The 12,500-nt window shown below is 46.5% G+C and overlaps 3 protein-coding genes across 6 annotated transcripts in view; 2 read left to right on the top strand and 1 right to left on the bottom strand.

Annotated features, from left to right (window-relative positions):
- l2hgdh (L-2-hydroxyglutarate dehydrogenase) overlaps positions 1-1,975 on the bottom strand; it is a 7,805-nt gene extending 5,830 nt beyond the window's left edge. The window contains exon 1 of the mRNA XM_027168319.2: positions 1,788-1,975. Within this exon, the coding sequence (XP_027024120.1) occupies positions 1,788-1,876 (89 nt within the window). The 5' untranslated portion in view covers positions 1,877-1,975. The remainder of the gene's footprint in view (positions 1-1,787) is intronic.
- A 39-nt stretch (positions 1,976-2,014) lies between these two features.
- med6 (mediator complex subunit 6) lies at positions 2,015-7,096 on the top strand. Its single transcript, XM_027168329.2, has 8 exons — positions 2,015-2,167; positions 4,969-5,128; positions 5,294-5,385; positions 5,492-5,574; positions 5,737-5,845; positions 5,955-6,070; positions 6,185-6,212; positions 6,517-7,096. The coding sequence occupies exons 1-8, from the start codon at positions 2,146-2,148 to the stop codon at positions 6,645-6,647; spliced, it is 741 nt and encodes a 246-aa protein (XP_027024130.1). The 5' UTR covers positions 2,015-2,145; the 3' UTR covers positions 6,648-7,096.
- Positions 7,097-7,315: 219 nt separating this feature from the next.
- Positions 7,316-12,500, top strand: part of pcnx1 (pecanex 1) — a 29,485-nt gene continuing 24,300 nt past the window's right edge. The window contains exons 1-6 of one of the 4 annotated variants that reach the window (XM_047812988.1): positions 7,316-7,959; positions 8,504-8,682; positions 8,901-9,006; positions 9,790-9,826; positions 10,446-10,508; positions 10,765-12,222. In XM_047812988.1, coding sequence (XP_047668944.1) covers positions 7,807-7,959; positions 8,504-8,682; positions 8,901-9,006; positions 9,790-9,826; positions 10,446-10,508; positions 10,765-12,222 — 1,996 coding nt within the window. In that variant the 5' untranslated portion in view covers positions 7,316-7,806. Of the gene's footprint in view, positions 7,960-8,503; positions 8,683-8,900; positions 9,007-9,789; positions 9,827-10,445; positions 10,509-10,761; positions 12,223-12,500 lie in introns of all 4 variants that reach the window. The other 3 variants (XM_047812989.1, XM_047812990.1, XM_047812991.1) reach the window with 3 other exon arrangements.

Here is a 12,500-nt window from a genome sequence, read left to right on the forward strand (position 1 = left end):
TGTGTACATGTGTATGTTTGTGTGTGTGTACATGTGTATGTTTGTGTGTGTACATGTGTATGTTTGTGTGTGTACATGTGTATGTTTGTGTGTGTACATGTGTATGTTTGTGTGTGTACATGTGTATGTTTGTGTGTGTGTACATGTGTATGTTTGTGTGTGTACATGTGTATGTTTGTGTGTGTACATGTGTATGTTTGTGTGTGTACATGTGTATGTTTGTGTGTGTACATGTGTATGTTTGTGTGTGTACATGTGTATGTTTGTGTGTGTACATGTGTATGATTGTGTGTGTACATGTGTATGTTTGTGTGTGTGTACATGTGTATGTTTGTGTGTGTACATGTGTATGTTTGTGTGTGTACATGTGTATGTTTGTGTGTGTACATGTGTATGTTTGTGTGTGTACATGTGTATGTTTGTGTGTGTACATGTGTATGTTTGTGTGTGTGTACATGTGTATGTTTGTGTGTGTGTACATGTGTATGTTTGTGTGTGTACATGTGTATGTTTGTGTGTGTACATGTGTATGTTTGTGTGTGTACATGTGTATATTTGTGTGTGTGTACATGTGTATGTTTGTGTGTGTACATGTGTATGTTTGTGTGTGTGTACATGTGTATGTTTGTGTGTACATGTGTATGTTTGTGTGTGTACATGTGTATATTTGTGTGTGTATGTTTGTATGTGTATGTTTGTCTGTGTGTGTGTATGTTTGTATGTGTATGTTTGTCTGTGTGTACATGTGTGTTTGTGTGTGTGTACATGTGTATGTTTGTGTGTGTACATGTGTATGTTTGTGTGTGTACATGTGTATGTTTGTGTGTGTGTGTACATGTGTATGTTTGTGTGTGTGTACATGTGTATGTTTGTGTGTGTACATGTGTATGTTTGTGTGTGTGTACATGTGTATATTTGTGTGTGTATGTTTGTATGTGTATGTTTGTCTGTGTATGTTTGTATGTGTATGTTTGTCTGTGTGTACATGTGTGTTTGTGTGTGTGTACATGTGTATGTTTGTCTGTGTGTGTGTATGTTTGTATGTGTATGTTTGTCTGTGTGTACATGTGTGTTTGTGTGTGTGTACATGTGTATGTTTGTCTGTGTGTACATGTGTGTGTTTGTGTGTGTGTACATGTGTATGTTTGTGTGTGTACATGTGTATGTTTGTGTGTGTACATGTGTATGTTTGTGTGTGTGTGTACATGTGTATGTTTGTGTGTGTGTACATGTGTATGTTTGTGTGTGTACATGTGTATGTTTGTGTGTGTGTACATGTGTATGTTTGTCTGTGTGTGTGTGTTCACATACTATAAGAAACAACATGGTGAAAAAAATCTTAATCTTAAGGAAAAACTAGACAACAAACAAAAACATAATTTATACAAATGTATGGAGTTTTTGACTCGTGTGACCGAACCACACCTGGGGTCACTGAGACCGAACCACACCTGGGGTCACTGAGACCGAACCACACCTGGGGTCACTGAGACCGAACCACACCTGGGGTCACTGAGACCGAACCACACCTGGGGTCACTGAGACCGAACCACACCTGGGGTCACTGAGACCGAACCACACCTGGGGTCACTGAGACCGAACCACACCTGGGGTCACTGACACCGAACCACACCTGGGGTCACTGAGACCGAACCACACCTGGGGTCACTGAGACCGAACCACACCTGGGGTCACTGAGACCGAACCACACCTGGGGTCACGTGACTCAGGTGTACATGAACACCTACACAAACACTTCCGTCCCTGTACACTAGTGTTTAACTCACTGTCCGTGCTGCTGGCGGACTGTAACGCGTCTTACAGCTGCTGTGGGGCTTCTGCTGAGGAACGCGGCGCTGAACAGAGCACGGCTCATAGCGGAGTGTAATAACGCTCAATAACACTGTCTGTGTAGTAATAACGCCATACTGCGTCACATCCGGAACCCGCTTTCAAAATAAGAGCCTTAAACTTTCTAAAGCTGTGTTTCACATGGGTCTCATGACTACTTCCGGTCTAGCGCTAGTTCACTAGTCTTATCCCTAAGTGCACTACATAGTGCTGCAGCACTAGTTCACTAGTCTTATCCCTAAGTGCACTACATAGCGCGGATTGGAGCGCGTCCCTGTTCCTCTACAGACCAACATGGCGTCCGTGGACCTGAGAGGTAACACAGCCGCACAGTTTAATGTAATGTTTATAACGTGTGTGTGACTCACAGACAGTTCAGTTTGTACATAAATATGGATTGTCTCAGTGTTTACGGAGAACTGAAGAGATAACGAGCTAAATCCTGTCTGTTTAAGTTAGATTGTATTCAGTGTCCAGGTCAGAAGTGTGTCGTGTTAAGTAGTGGGGTGTTAGTGTTAGTGTAAGTGGTAGTGTAAGTGGTAGTGTTAGTGGTAGTAGTGTGTTAGTGTAAGTGGTAGTGTTGTGTTAGTGTTAGTGTGTGTGTTAGTGTTAGTGTAAGTGGTAGTGGTGTGTTAGTGGTAGTGTTAGTGTAAGTGGTAGTGTAAGTGGTAGTGGTGTGTTAGTGTAAGTGTTAGTGTAAGTGTTAGTGTAAGTGGTAGTGTTAGTGGTAGTAGTGTGTTAGTGTAAGTGGTAGTGGTGTGTTAGTGTTAGTGTGTGTGTTAGTGGTAGTGTTAGTGTAAGTGGTAGTGTAAGTGGTAGTGGTGTGTTAGTGTTAGTGTAAGTGTAAGTGGTGTGTTAGTGTAGTGGTGTTGTGTCGTGTGTGTGGTGTAGTGTGTCGTGTGTGGTAGTGTGTCGTGGTCGTGGTGTGTGTCGTGTCGTGTTCGTGTCTGTGGTGTGTTCGTGGTCGTGTGTGTTAGTGTCGTGTGTGTAGTGTGGTGTGTCGTGTTGTGTCGTGTCGTGTGTGTGTGTGTGTGTCGTGTAGTGTGTCGTGGTAGTGTCGTGGTTGTGGTGTGTGTCGTGTCAGTGGTGTGGTTGTGTGTTCGTGTCGTGTCGTGTCGTGGTCGTGTCGTGTGGTGTCGTGTCGTGTGTGTCGTGTGTGTCGTGTCGTGTCGTGTGTGTCGTGTCGTGTCGTGTCGTGTGGTGTCGTGTCGTGTGTCGTGTCGTGTCGTGTCGTGTCGTGTGTGTGTCGTGTCGTGTGTGTCGTGTGTGTTCGTGTGTGTGTCGTGTCGTGTGTGTGTGTCGTGTCGTGTCGTGTCGTGTCGTGTCGTGTCGTGTGGTGTCGTGTCGTGGTCGTGTCGTGTCGTGTTGTGTCGTGTCGTGTGGTGTCGTGTCGTGTCGTGTGGTGTTCGTGTCGTGTCGTGTCGTGTCGTGTCGTGTCGTGTGGTGTCGTGTCGTGTCGTGTCGTGTCGTGTCGTGTCGTGTCGTGTGGTGTCGTGTGTGTGTCGTGTTCGTGTCGTGTCGTGTCGTGTCGTGTCGTGTCGTGTGGTGTCGTGTGGTCGTGTCGTGTCGTGTGGTGTCGTGTCGTGTCGTGTGGTGTCGTGTCGTGTCGTGTTGTGTCGTGTGGTAGTGGTGTGTTAGTGTTAGTGTAAGTGGTAGTGGTGTGTAAGTGGTAGTGGTGTGTTAGTGTAAGTGGTAGTGGTGTGTTAGTGTAAGTGGTAGTGGTGTGTTAGTGTAAGTGGTAGTGGTGTGTTAGTGTTAGTGTAAGTGGTAGTGGTGTGTTAGTGTAAGTGGTAGTGGTGTGTTAGTGTTAGTGTAAGTGGTAGTGGTGTGTTAGTGTAAGTGGTAGTGGTGTGTTAGTGTAAGTGGTGTGTTAGTGTAAGTGGTAATGGTGTGGTAGTGGTAGTGGTGTGTTAGTGTTAGTGGTAATGGTGTGGTAGTTGTAGTGGCGTGTTAGTGGTAGTGGCGTGTTAGTGTTAGTGTAAGTGTAAGTGGTGTGTTAGTGTTAGTGGTAATGGTGTGGTAGTGGTGTGGTAGTGATGTGTTAGTGGTGTGGTAGTGGTGTGTTAGTGTTAGTGGTTGTGGTGTGTTAGTGGTAGTGGTGTGTTAGTGGTAGTGGTAGTGGTAGTGGTGTGTTAGTGTTAGTGGTGTGTTAGTGTTAGTGGTAGTGGCGTGGTAGTGGTGTGTTAGTGTTAGTGGCGTGTTAGTGTTAGTGGCGTGTTAGTGTTAGTGGTGTGTTAGTGTTAGTGGTAGTGGTGTGTTAGTGGTAGTGGCGTGGTAGTGGTGTGTTAGTGTTAGTGGCGTGGTAGTGGTGTGTTAGTGTTAGTGGTGTGGTAGTGGTGTGTTAGTGTTAGTGGTGTGTTAGTGTTAGTGGCGTGTTAGTGTTAGTGGTGTGTTAGTGTTAGTGGTAGTGGTGTGGTAGTGGCGTGGTAGTGGTGTGTTAGTGTTAGTGGCGTGGTAGTGGTGTGTTAGTGGTAGTGGTGTGGTAGTGGTGTGTTAGTGGTAGTGGTGTGGTAGTGGTAGTGGTGTGTTAGTGTTAGTGTTAGTGTTAGTGGTTGTGGTGTGTTAGTGGTAGTGGTGTGTTAGTGTTAGTGGTGTGTTAGTGGTAGTGGTGTGTTAGTGTTAGTGGTAGTGGTGTGTTAGTGGTTGTGGTGTGTTAGTGTTAGTGGTAGTGGTGTGTTAGTGTTAGTGGTGTGTTAGTGGTAGTGGTGTGTTAGTGTTAGTGGTAGTGGCGTGGTAGTGGCGTGTTAGTGTTAGTGGTGTGTTAGTGTTAGTGGTAGTGTTGTGTTAGTGGTAGTGGCGTGGTAGTGGTGTGTTAGTGTTAGTGGCGTGGTAGTGGTGTGTTAGTGGTAGTGGCGTGGTAGTGGCGTGTTAGTGGTAGTGGCGTGGTAGTGGTGTGTTAGTGGTAGTGGCGTGGTAGTGGTGTGTTAGTGGTAGTGGTGTGTTAGTGTTAGTGGCGTGGTAGTGGTGTGTTAGTGTTAGTGGCGTGGTAGTGGTGTGTTAGTGGTAGTGGCGTGTTAGTGGTTGTGTAAGTGTTAGTAGTGAAACGTACAGGTTTGTTGTTACTATAAATGTCTCCCATGTGTAACAGATGAATTAAGATGTCTTTACTAACTGTAGATAACCTGCTGGGGATCTCGTGGGTGGACAGCAGCTGGGTGCCGATGCTGAACTCAGGGAATGTTCTGGATTATTTCTCAGAAAGAAGTAACCCTTTTTATGACAGAACCTGCAACAACGAGGTGGTGAAGATGCAGAGACTCACACTGGAACATCTCAAGTACGATCACGTCCTCAACTGTCTGTCTGTGGAACCTACACCTTCTCAGACCTCCTGATTTCAGCTACATATTAATGCAGCTAGTATTTACACTGTGCACTGTGTGTGTGTGTGTGTGTGTGTGTGTGTGTGTGTGTGTGTGTGTGTGTGTGTGTGTGTGTGTAGGCAGATGGTTGGAGTGGAGTATATTCTCCTTCATGCTCAGGAACCCATTCTCTACATCATCAGGAAGCAGCAAAGACAGTCACCTGCACAATGTCAGGTTTATTACACACACACACACACACACACACACACACACACACACACACACACACACACACTACTGAAAATAAAATCACTAAAATCTCTCTATCTCTGTAGTGGTTCCACTTGCTGATTATTACATCATCGCTGGTGTGGTGTATCAGGCTCCTGATCTCGGCTCAGTCATCAGCTCCAGATTGGTAAGGTCCTGGATGGGTTCTTCTTTCTGCAGGAATTTGATCAATTCTTGATTTTGTAGTGAAAGGAGAGCTAAATGAAGAACTTCATATAGCACATTAATGATCACAGACTATTAATTATAACAGTGTGTGTGTGTGTGTGTGTGTGTGTGTGTGTGTTAGTTGTCTGCAGTTCATGGGATCCAGTCAGCATTTGATGAGGCAATGTCATTCTGCCGTTATCATCCATCAAAGGGCTACTGGTGGCATTTTAAAGACCAGGAGGAGCGAGGTGTGTATACACACACACACACACACACACACACACAGACACACGGTTTAAAGGCACAATCACTTACTTGGGTTTACATACTCTTACATACTTGTGTGTGTGTGTGTAGAGAAAGTAAAGCCAAAGCAGAAGAAGAAAGAAGAGCCGAGTTCACTGTTCCAGAGACAGAGAGTAGACACCCTGCTGCTTGACCTGAGAAACAAATTCCCTCCTTTGTTCTACCAGGTAACTGACACAGATACACACACTACATGTTTCTCACAGGTACATTAATATACTGTTTTTATCTCTGTTTATTTCTGATTGTAAAATAATTTTTGGTTATTTATTTGCTTGTAGCCGAAACCCGGAGAGAAGCCAGTTCCAGGTAAACTCTCATTTCACCACATTATAATGAAGATTCATCATCATCATCCTCAGTGACTATACTACACTTTTGCTCAGGGTTTTGAATTTCTGTGCTGTACTTTATTACAATCTTGTTGTTTTTGCAGCTAAAAACATGCATACGCATAACTCATTGTTTATATTACCTGTCAAAGGTTATAGATTACTGAATATTCATTCATAATTCACAATATATATATTTATTATTAATGCTAGTATTTTTAAATATTACCGGTTATAAATAGTATTTGTTTGTGTGTGTGTGTGTGTGTGTGTGTGTGTAGTGGAGGTGAAAAAGGAGGCAGAACTTCCTGCAGAAGCAGTGAAACAAGAAGAGCGAGAGGCAGCCATCAAACCTCCCACAGCTTCAGGAACCACTAAACCTCCACCCGAGAAACGAGCACGCCTGCAGTGACACACACACACAAACAATATAATACTTATATAGTAGTATTAATGCTATATAATACTGAAGTTGATGGTTTACCAAAAATAAAATGTCCATCCTGTCCTAACCCCGAAGCGGTGTTAATGTTGCCACTAGTGCAGCACCGTGAACGTTTGGTTCCTCACCACAATGTTCCTCAACCATTTTAGGATCTTTTACTGTATGTCTCCTACAAACCCTCACCACAAACCTACAGTTCTGTTTTTTCATCAATTCATTGCTTGTAAATCTTATTTTCTGTGTAAATAGTGATTTTTTTTTTATTTTATACGTTTAGACTTTTGTACAAACTCCAGTGTAATAGTGAATGGATGCTGATCGCTGTCATCACGCAGATGGTTTGGCTGTTAAAATTAACAAAATTATTAATCATGCCTGTGATATGTTGAATAAATAAAGTGATTAAATCCGACAGACTTAATTGTTTTTATCCTTTTATTGTCTGTAGTCACTATTACAGTAGTCCTGGGGACCGTTATTACTGTAACACAGTGGTCCTGGGGACCGTTATTACTGTAACACAGTGGTCCTGGGGACCGTTATTACTGTAACACATTTTGGATAGGGGAATTTGTAAAATAGACTGGATTTAAATCTATATTATAGATATCTATATGTATTATTATGAATAATATCAAAATATTATGACTTTTTTTCTTGCTGTTATTAATAATAGAACTAACAATAAGCATTGTTAGTATTACCACAGTAAGTGTTAGCATGTGGCTAACCTTTGTAACGGTTTATCAGTGAGGTGAAATTTAAACTGGATTTTAAGTCATTAATAATAATAATAATCATAATGTTTTTTATATCCATTATGATTTTTTCTATAAATTTTATCAAGTTAAAAGGTAAAGCGGTTCACAGAGAAAGCGGCTCTAGTATTAATAGTTATTAGGTTGAAGAGCAACCCAGAGAACTACAAGTCCCAGGCGCCGCAGCGGTGTGTAGTGGCGCAGGGGATTATGGGAGCGCAGGAGCCTCCGCTGGAGGACTGGCAGCAGCGTCCGTTAGCTGCAGCAGGCGGACTGATGATGGAGAGCGTTTTACAGGCCCGTGTTCGAGCTCCGTCACTGTGTTACTGTGCCGTGATCTAGCGCTTAAACACGTGCACACGGAAGCCATGGGGTCTCAGACGCTACAGATCCTGAGGCAGGGGGTCTGGGCTTCTGTCACGGGCGGCTGGTACTACGACCCCCACCAGAACACGTTCGTCAACGCGCTACACCTCTACATCTGGCTCTTCTTATTGTGTTTCCCTTTCACTCTGTACATGGTGAGTGTGTGTATGTGTGTGCGTATATATGTGTGTGTGTATGTGTGTGCGTGCGTGTGTGTATATATGTGTGTATATGTGTTTGTGTGTGTGTGTGAGTGCGTGTGAATATGTGTGTGTATAACTGTGTGTGGGTATAATGGTGTGTGTGTACAGTGTGTGTACAGTGTTTGGGTATAATGGTGTGTGTGTGTACAGTGTGTGTTCAGTGTGTATGCACCATGCTGATAGTGGGAGTGTACTGTGGATCGGTGGTGTGTGTGTATATACTGTGTGTGTATAATATGTGTACAGCATGTGTACAGTGTGTGTATATATGTATAATGTGTGTGTAATATGTGTGTGTGCAGGCCCCCCCCCCCCCCCATGCTGATAATGGGAGTGTACTGTGGGGTGATCGGTGTGTGTGTGTGTGTGTAATGTGTGTGTAACGTGTGTGTGCAGGCCCCCCTTCCCATGCTGAAAATGGCAGTGTACTGTGGGGTGATCGGTGTGTGTGTGTGTGTGTGTGTGTATAATGTGTGTGTAATATGTGTGTGTGCAGGCTCTCCCCCCCACCATGCTGATAGTAGGAGTGTACTGTGGAGTGATCGCTGGTGTGTTTGCACTGTTGAAGGCAGTGAACTATCGACTCCACATGGCCCTAGACGAAGGGGAAGTGATCAACGCAGAACAACAAAAAGACACTTCACACACACACCCAGACGAGTCCAGTGGCTCTGGGTGAGACACACACACACACACACACACTGCATGATGAATGAAAGCTTGATTAAGCAGCAGCTATAGAGTGAAGGTAGACCATTACACTGTGAGGATGACTTACTGATGTTCCTCATTAGTGAACATTACATTCCTGTTAACAGAGTTACTAGGTAACTAGAATACCTCCTCTGTATGTGTGTGTGTGTGTGTGTATGTACGTGTGTGTGTGTGTTTAGGGATCCTGGAGGAGGAATCGAGTTGGCCGATTTTGTCCGAGAGGAAACTCCACCAGTCGCCTGCAGCTCACGCAACTCCTACACAGGCATCGACTCCAACCTCCAGGTGTGTGTGTGTGTGTGTGTGCGGCATGTGTGTCTGTCTCTGTGTGTGTGTCTGTGTCTGTCTGTGTGTGTGTGTGTGTGTGTCTGTCAGTCTGGGTCTGTGTGTGTGTGTCTGTCAGTCTGTGTGTGTGTGATATCAGGAGTGCTGTGATCTAGGACAGTGTTCCCCTACAACATCCTCTGTGACTCTGAGGCCCCACATTCTGACTAAACTCCTGAGAAATGCTGGGTTACTCTCCACCTTATTACTCTGTGTGTGTGTGTGTTTGTGTGTGTGTGTGTCCGTGTGTGTGCATGTGTGTGTGTGTGTGTGTGTGTGTGCGCGTGCGTGCGTGTGTGTGTGTCCGTGTGTGTGCGTGTGTGTGTGCGTGCGTGTGTGAGTGCGTGCGTGTGTCCGTGTGAGTGCGTGCGTGTGTGCGTGTGCATGCGTGCGTGTGCGTGTGTCCCCGTGTGCGTGTGTCCCCGTGTGCGTGTGTCCCCGTGTGCGTGTGTCCCCGTGTGCGTGTGTCCCCGTGTGCGTGTGTCCCCGTGTGTGTGTCCCCGTGTGTGTGTCCCCGTGTGTGTGTGTCCCCGTGTGCGTGTGTGTGAATAAGAAGAGTTAAGAATAGAGAAAGCTCATGTCTCCAGTAATTTCTCTAAACACGTTGTAAAGGTAATCATAAAACTATTTCCTAAATGTGATGTACAATTAATGTACTAACTTTTACTTCTTCTATATATATATGTGTGTGTGTGTGTGTGTGTGTGTGTGTGTGTGTGTGTGTGTGTGTGTGTGTGTGTGTAGATCACATCCGCTCGTGGTGGTCCAGTCACAGTAAAAGGTGAGACACATTAAACACACCAATAATATTCATTAAGAGACAGTGCTGACAGTCATGAGTGTTCATTATAATATTAGGTGAGTCTGTGTGTGTGTGTGTGTGTGTGTGTGTGTGTGTGTGTGTGTGTGTGTGTGTGTGTGTGTGTGTGTGTGTGTGTGAGAGAGAGAGAGAGAGAGGGAGAGAGAGAGGAATTCCAACCTTTCTGATCCATTCTCTCTCTCCCTCCCTCCCTCCCTCTCTCTCTCTCTCTCTCTCTCTCTCTCTCTCTCTCTCTCTCTCTCCCCTCTCCCTCCCTCTCTCTCTCCCCCCCTCTCTCCCCCCCGCCCTCTCCCCCCTCTCTCTCCCTCCCTCTCTTCGCTCTCTCTCCCCCCCTCTCTCCTCCTCTCCCCCTATCTCCCTCTCTCTCTCCCTCCCCTCTCTCTCTCTCTCTGTCTCTCTCCCCCCTCCCCCCCTCTCTGCCCCCCTCCCCCCTCCCCCTCTCTCTGCCCCCCTCCCCCTCTCTCTGCCCCCTCTCTCTCCCCCCTCCCCCTCTCTCTGCCCCCCCCTCTCCCCTCTCTCGCTTCTCTCTCTTCCCTCCCTCTCCCACTCCCGCCCCTCTCTGCCCCCCCCCCTCTCTCAGCAGGTGATGTTGGAAAGACCCCAGATGACCTCAGTTTAGCTCCTAGCTGTAGTCAGGAACAAGGTGTAATTTCTTCCTCATTCCTGCAGACAATCACACAGAAACCCCTCAGTTTCACCTCATAGTAATGTAGCTAGCTGATGTTGTGTAACTAATTATTTATTACATGTCACTTTATCTCTGAGGGCATTTCAGTGTAAATGTAGTCACAGTTATAGATTAGTGATTCGTTCTGGAATGTAAACATGACAACAAGCATAAATAACAGAGTAGTTATTCTTTATTTGACCTTTGACCTTTGTTTCCTTCTCTCGATCAGATCTGACATCAGAACCTAAGATCTACGGTCTCATCTCCAACGACTCCTTCGCCTCTATGCAGCCTTCCACCTCGCTGGCTCAGGACCTCTACAGCTCCACCCCTCACCCTTTCAGCCAGTCATTGTCCTCCTGTGACACAGAAATCCCCGCCCACTCTCAGTCCTTCAGGAAAGAGTCGTCTCGTCCCCGTGGCCTTCCTCGCACTTCCAGCTCGGCCTTTCCGGATCCTTCCATCCCAGACTTTGGCCTCTACCCCCCTTCTCGGCGTAGTGGGCTCGACCCCGTTTGTGAACTAGACACGTCCCGTCCACAGGGGGCACTGCAGAGTGGGGACACGGCTGTCCCCTCCACGTCAGGACTGGACTGCTGTAAACAACATAAAAGGGAACGGCGCAAACTGGCCAGGTCCATTTCCAGAGAAACGGGGGAAGATTGTCAGGGTGACTCTGGACTGTACCAAGTGGATGGTTTCCGTGGGGGGATTTCAGGTGGAAGCAGGAGGAAAAGACGAGGAGAAAAAAGCATGGAAAGTTTGCGAAGCCTGAGTACACGCAGTAGCGGCTCGACGGAGAGTTACTGCAGTGGGACGGACCGTGACACGCACAGCACGCTAAGTAGTCTCCATAGTGAACAAACTAGCTCCACCCATGTCGAGAGTCTCATATCACTCTCATTGGATGAGGGCGGGACAACAGAACCGAGCATAACCTCAGGTGAGGGCAATAAAAACCCTCATGCTAATGAACTTAGCCCAAAATCTGTTAATACTAATGAACCCACAACTCCCAAAAACACATCACAGACCACCAGCCATGAAGGGGAGGAGTTTAAAACAGAAGGGAGTGGGGCGAGGACAAGCCCAGAAGCCTCTGCAGACTCCACCCACCTTTTTAAGGAGACGGCACAAGATGATGCCAAACCCAAATCAGCCAATCATTCTGATGCCAGCCAAAGTGGGCGTCGACGCAGTGCAAAGAAACGAGCTAGCAGTTTTGATGCTGCGCGTTACCATGACTACACCTGCTTCCGCAGCATAGCTAAACCTCGCTCTGCAGTGTTTGCTAAATATGATGAAGACTCAAGTGACCTAAGCGATCTGAGCCACGCCTCCAGTCTCAACTCCGCCCATCGGGTTGAGCTGATCCTCACCCCCGGTACATCCCAGAAGAAAGACAAGGAGAGAGAGAAGGGGAAGAAGCGAGCATCACGGCGTACAGCCAGTACAGGAAGTGCCAAAGTTCAGCTGCGTAAATGCCCTAATGAGCCGCAGCACCTTGGGGCACCGACGGATCCCCGACCGCTCAGCACTTCCAAATCTGACCTGGAGGCCAAAGAAGGAGAGGTGCTGGATGCAGCGTCACTACTGGGCAGAGCAAGTCACCTGGAGTCCGTCACCCGCTCCAGGAACAGTTTACCCTGTCCAATCAGCATCGCCGACACACACGACACAGCCAGGGGTACGTACACGTGTTTGTCCGTGTGTGTGTCCCTGTGTGTGTGTGTGTGTGTGTGCATGTGCATGTTTGTGTGTGCACTTGTGTTTGCATGCATGTGTGTGTGCACGTGTGTGTGTGTGCGCATTCATGTGTGTGGGCACATGTATGTGTGTGTATGTGTGTGCGCGCGTGTGTGTGTGTGTGTGTACATGTGTTTGTGTGTGCATGTGTGTTGTTTGCGTGTGTGTACATGTGTTTGTGTGCGTGTGTATGCTTGTGTGTGCGTGTGTGTGTGTGTG

The sequence above is a fragment of the Tachysurus fulvidraco genome, chromosome 4 (genome assembly GCF_022655615.1).
Source record: "Tachysurus fulvidraco isolate hzauxx_2018 chromosome 4, HZAU_PFXX_2.0, whole genome shotgun sequence".
Lineage (NCBI taxonomy): Eukaryota > Metazoa > Chordata > Actinopteri > Siluriformes > Bagridae > Tachysurus > Tachysurus fulvidraco.